This window comes from Battus philenor, unplaced genomic scaffold, assembly GCF_028537555.1.
Source record: "Battus philenor isolate CCGP_79_NKW_IND1 unplaced genomic scaffold, ilBatPhil1.0.hap1 SCAF_2, whole genome shotgun sequence".
NCBI lineage: Eukaryota > Metazoa > Arthropoda > Insecta > Lepidoptera > Papilionidae > Battus > Battus philenor.
The window spans coordinates 17,680,383-17,686,382 of NW_027181682.1; the positions used below are offsets into that span (position 1 = coordinate 17,680,383).

The 6,000-nt window shown below is 40.2% G+C and overlaps 1 protein-coding gene across 1 annotated transcript in view; it reads left to right on the plus strand.

Annotated features, from left to right (window-relative positions):
* side-II (sidestep II) overlaps positions 1-5,567 on the plus strand; it is a 203,523-nt gene extending 197,956 nt beyond the window's left edge. Inside the window, exons 15-16 of the mRNA XM_068765377.1 lie at positions 3,367-3,491; positions 5,454-5,567. Of these exons, the coding sequence (XP_068621478.1) occupies positions 3,367-3,491; positions 5,454-5,567 (239 nt within the window). The remainder of the gene's footprint in view (positions 1-3,366; positions 3,492-5,453) is intronic.
* Positions 5,568-6,000: the final 433 nt, after the last annotated feature.

Sequence of the window (6,000 nt, forward strand, 5' to 3'; positions counted from 1 at the left end):
AGAAGTATTAGTGTGGCGCTACGTCCGTCATGGCCTCAATATTTTTCTTCAGCAGTTGGGTAGACCCCCTACTTACCTGATATTGATTTCCTGTAAATTTCTAACTTCTCCAGCAATCTCAAACAAAATAACACTGACTCACTATAATTTGTGTGATATACTATCTGTTTATATTTTTTTAAATATTTTCTTAGCACTTTCCTTTTCAAGATTCAGGAAACGAATAAACGTATTTGTCCCTCATTCGTATTTATAGAGTGACAAATTGAACAAGTCAGTGCAAGGTACCGAAGCTCTGAGACTGCGACTCTCAGGTTTTTACAAGTTCAAAATGTATTGCGACCACAAAGCGAATACCAACATCCTACAACTTACACAATTTTATAAACATATATAATATTTTTTTTACTTCATAGGTACTTTTATAAATAATGTAAATGTTTTGATATTATAAGATTATATGATGTAAATAAATAGGTATTATCAGTGTATGTGTTGAGATCCACTATCGTGGACCCCCATTTCCATTTCATGGACCCCCAAATTTTTTTCACTGACGTAGACCCCTTGCAGGTTGCCATAGACCCCTAGGGTTCGATATAGACCACTTTGGGAATCACTGCTTTAGACTGTATATGAACAAATGCATAATATTTTTGTCACCGCTCTCACGAAAATGTAAATATTACAAATAGGTAACACAGTACTAACAAGGTAATACGACGTGAAGCATCAGCTCTCTCGCAGACAATAATTGTCATCGTTATTCTCAGCATTCCTAAAAATATCCTCGACGTTTAAGTGCGTCAAAATTGGAAGCTGCAGAACGCGTCGCTCTGAATTACTTGAGCTTTTAATTCTTAAACTGCGCCGCGACATAGATTAAGATGAACCGCAGAGATTTGTACTGCGGCTCGGAGATTAGGACGCCAAAATACATCTGTGTTTAATAGAATTAGTGCGCGTGACAATTTGTATATGGAAAAATGTAAATAAAATATATATATAGCTTTTAGCTTACTAATACACTTTTAAATATTGCCACAAAACAGTTGGAATATTCTTTTTTCAATATAGCCTTTAAGACCTGCGATTAGGTTTTTATCTCCTCAATCGTGTCAAAATGGTGCCTCCGTATTGGCTTTTCGTATTTGCTAAATAGAAAAGTCGGACGGACCAAATTAGGTGAATACGGTGGTTGGGAAAATATATCAATCGAGATTTGACGCGCCTGTGACTCAAGACATTCTTCAAAATAGTTTGGGTTTAACTAAAACATATCTTGACAAACAGACGCTTGACAAATGTTATAAACAGTCCTACCAACCTAGGAAAAAAATTACCTGTCTTCCTAATGCCCGGGAAATTTAAATGACAATTTTACTTTTTGGTCATAATTTTGTGGCAAAAACTTTCTTTCTCTTTTTACGAAACACTTTTGACTACACAAAGATAGGGTTTGTGATAAAAAATATAGACAGTAGTTCCAAACAGTGTTGAATTTCAGACTCTTGGAGAGTTTACACAGTCGGACTACCGGACGCGTGTGTAGTTGAGTCTGTATATATGCGGCTTGTTGGTGTGTGTGTGTCGTTGCAGTTTCAGTTCAAAGGCGCCCCCTGCAAAGCACAGTCCTCCTCCAATATGCAGATAGACTATAATCTCCACGATTGACAGGCGGGTTGGCGATCGCAGTGTGGTATCACGGTCCGCAGAGGACGCTGCTGCCCATCCTCAGGAAACTTGTTTATGAACTGTGGCAACCCTATATATTAATGCTCAAAGTTAGAATTATATTTAAGATTGTATCCCGAGAATTGCACCCGTGATCTACGAGAGCAAGTCTAAGTTCTCCGTCGATGGGCTGCCCCAGCCGTCGTGTTTACTCGATGTGCACGTGAACAAATTCCATTGTGTTTTTTTAGATTAACGATTTTATTGCTCCGTGCATCCTAAATCCTGTAAAGCAATTATCAAACACACAGCTGTGCCAATTCTCTATGACTGGACGAACACTAATAATATATTTTATTGTGAATGGGTTTTCTCTCGGACGAAGGCAGCAGCCCGCACCGGCGACCGCCGCCATATATCCCGCACCGCACCCGATGCGCCGAAGCCGCGCGGCAGCGGATTAATCATATTGATCTCCTATCTGCCCCAATCTCACAATTTCCTCCGAGTAAATTGAAAATCTGGAAACTTAGCCGTCTTTCACGTTTTATGCTCGTAAATTGTTTACGACGCCTTTCATCGTGGGTGTTTTAATATGACGCTACTTGATCAGCAGACGTTGTTCGATCAAAAAGTTAGATGAAATTGTCATTCTCAACTAGGGAGTTGTTGGGACAGACAGTTTTTTTTTCTTATGATAATTTTTTTTGTCATAAGTTTATATATCTTAATGACTCAAAGGAGTCAAGTCCCTCGATTGACATTCCGTAACAACCGTATTCGGTACCTGATTTGGCTCCGTGCGACTTCTGGCTATCCAAAAGACCAGAGCGGGGACTGTTTTGACAAGATTGAGGAGATAAAAACCGAATCGAAGGAGGTTTTAAAGGCTGTACCGGAAAAGGACTATTTCTAATATTATGAAGACTAGAAAAAGCGTTTGCAAAAGTGCGTTTTATCGGACGGTAATTAGTCTGAAGGTGATGACTTTAATTTGAAAGAATAAAAATAGAATGTAAATTTAAAAAAAATATCACTTTGCTTACTAATGACAATGTTTTTGAGAGCACTTTGGCAATCGATATATTATTAATATTAGTACTAAGAATCATTTTTATGATATCTTCACTTATTTTCGTGTTGAGAAGAATGCCAATAGTGCCCAATTTAATAACTACTAAAATAAAAAAAAAACTCTTATCCTTCCAATTATAGTTTCGAAGGTCCCAAATGTAACCTGATCAGAGAAGTGTCCACTATCAGATGATTTTTTGAAAGCAGTTTCACAAATTTTATAAAAGTTTAAATAAAAGTTTTTAAAAAATATTTAAGTTAAACTATTTGTTTCTCGCGCTATAATATCACTTAAAAACCCTGTGCAGCGTAATATGATTTTTTTACAACTTTCTGTGTCATAGAGTTTTTAAATTTATCACACGATCATTCAGAGACCTTCCTAGGGATATCATTAGAGAATGTAAGCAACGACAAGAAATGATACAATTAAGAGTTTTAAATAAAAAAAGTCGGTAACGAGGCAGGAGAGTTTGAAAAAATAAATTTAACGAACAGGAGGTACGCCTAGAGTCGGCAAATATCGAGATATCGCTGCGCAGAGCCGACGTCGAGTACTGCTCTCAAATGCCGGCAGCGGATGCGCTCTCGACCCGTCTGAGTGCATTTTTTGTGCAGGTGAAGCGACGAATGTGCCCGCCCGCAACACGCCGTCGTCGCTGTCAGCTCCGCTCGTCGCGCCGCTTGCCGCGCCGCTCGCCGCGCCGCTCGTCGTGCCGCTGTCGACTCCGCTTGCCACCCCGGTAAAGAACCAATCATTGTAGCAATCCGACTAAACACCTCCTATTATGTCCTTTAATAAATAGAATGTTCCCGAAAACTACCGGAGATCATCAAGAGATATTTGTCAAAGTTTTGTTGACCAAACATTTTTTTTACAGGATCTTCTATTAATTTGAACCCATTTCTCTACACACTGCTTTTAATTCCTATTATTTGTTACTTGAAAAAAATCCTTTTCCCAAAAAAATTCTTGTATAAAATATAAAGGAGCAACTTCTCAGAAAACGCAGATGACATCCTTTCAAAAACTATTTCGGAACGACGGCTGCCCGACGTCCGTCTGTATTTATACACCACACGCTTGTCGACTATTGTCCTGTTCTGCATGTTTGCTTGCCAGGAGTGAACATCTAATAGAACTGTATTTTTCATTCATATTATTAACCACTTAGAATCATTAACAACTACCACTTATTGACGTCAACTTTGCAACATTCAATTTAATTATAAGCTAATACTAAAACGTATTAACATCACACGACAATAAGATTTATTGACAAATTTTTGTCAAATAAATCTTTTAAATTGACTACATGTTAATTAAGATACAATACAGTGTATTTTATTACTGAACACAGTTACCCACAAAACACTAATTAATTTATGAAGCTCCATACTTCGATGGTCGCTAATTCTTCATTTTTTTTTGGTCGTTGTACAAAATGATATTAACATAAGCCGTGATAGCGTCCTGGACAAGGAAGCTCTTCCGAGTCCGCTCGAAAAACTTACCGCCCCTAGCAAACCAGATTGCTAATTTTACCCTATGTAAACTTATGGAAGTAAGTTTCCAGTGTCATTACCTGTATCGAACCCAAAATAAACAAGATCGAACACATTCAATATGTTTCCTTTTTAAGCCGTAACGGGCTGGGTTCAAACTAAATGTATTAGCTGTTTGTTTTAATGTAATAGTTTGTCGGTGTTTTTGTTTAGTCAGTTCGGTGTGTCGTCGTTTGTCCGCAACGGGCCGGGCGTCATAGCGCGGGCCGCTTCATATTTTATGTCCGCTCATTGTTATTTTCCTACAAAGTGCCGATCGCCACTCCCTTAGCGTGTCCGCCTTAAACTCGCTCCGATTGAGCTTCAGCGATGGAATTTCCCGATAGCCGACACACCGCGCCCCGGAACGCGTTCGCCGCTGATTGGATGGACACATTACTACAATCCACTCCGAGCTTTTATTTCATCTAGAAAAATGTGCTATTTCGACATCCGGTTTTTTGTTAGCGCGCGTTCAACACGCCGAGTTTTTATTGACTGCACTTGTTCTCGTGTCTAGTGTATCGTTTTCGTATCGTGTTTCAATTTACATTTGATCTTCGGTAGCAAGGACACTCCGTGAAAGTAATTTACAAGAAAATCTTTTGGAGTACATAATGCTGCTCAACGGCGTAGTTTTGGTTCTGTAGTTTAATATGATAGCTTAAGTTGATCCTTTCATCCTACTGTACCTGTTACCTACAATACTTTAAAATTCATCGGAGTTGTGCTTGCGAAACTCCTCACATTATTACACTGAAGAACTTAATGACGTTTGTGATGTGAACTAGTAACAAACGTGTTTTTGTACAGTTCACCTGTCGTTGTTATTCTTTAACAATGAAATTTAAAAAAAAAATGATCGCCTGCGACGGTCGCAGCTACCAACATTACGTGCACGTGTTTGTAATTTTATTCAGTTTTTAATTTTGTTGTCACTTCCAGATTATATCTGGTCGTTAGAGGTGGCAGTTACACAGGTGATCCCCATCTACTGCTGCAAACAAGATTTAGTTGTAGCCCGCAGTACTGAGAACTTCGTATTTAAAATATTCACCATCATCATCACCATCACCTCGGCCACAGGAAGTCCGCTGTGCGACTAGTGCTCCTTCATCGGCAAATATAATTATCTTATAACTTATGATTCCGAAAAACAGGTGAGCACGTGGGCACCCCGCAGCGCTTCCGGGTCTCTCCGCGCGACGGACCTCAACGTGGACGCCATCAAGGAGAAGCTGTTGGACAACCGGATCCCGGAGTCGTGCGTGTAGTGCGGGCGCGCGCCCCACCGCCCCACGCCGCCGCCCGCCGCCGCCCGCGAACTTTACCCGGAATCATTTGCATTTCGTTTTAATCTCCTACATTTGATCCCGTAGCGTCGAGGTTCTGGAGTTTTGTATGTTTCGTTATGACACCCAGTTTGTTTAGATCACGTGTACATACACACCGTAGGCAGTGCCTGACAATAATTATTCAGTTTGAGACGTGTTATTTTCTTACGAGAAAAAATGTGAGGGTTTCATTCAAGCGCATCGGTCCGACGAGTGCGCGTAATCCAAAAACATTATCCTATGTAAGTGTACATTGAATAGGTAGGCACACCTGCCCGGGTGGTGACTTTCAACGCGATTCTTTTGCTCGAACGTAGAACATCCGACTTCGCGGAGCGCGCGGCGTGCCCCGCGGCGAGCCCCGCGCCGGCGC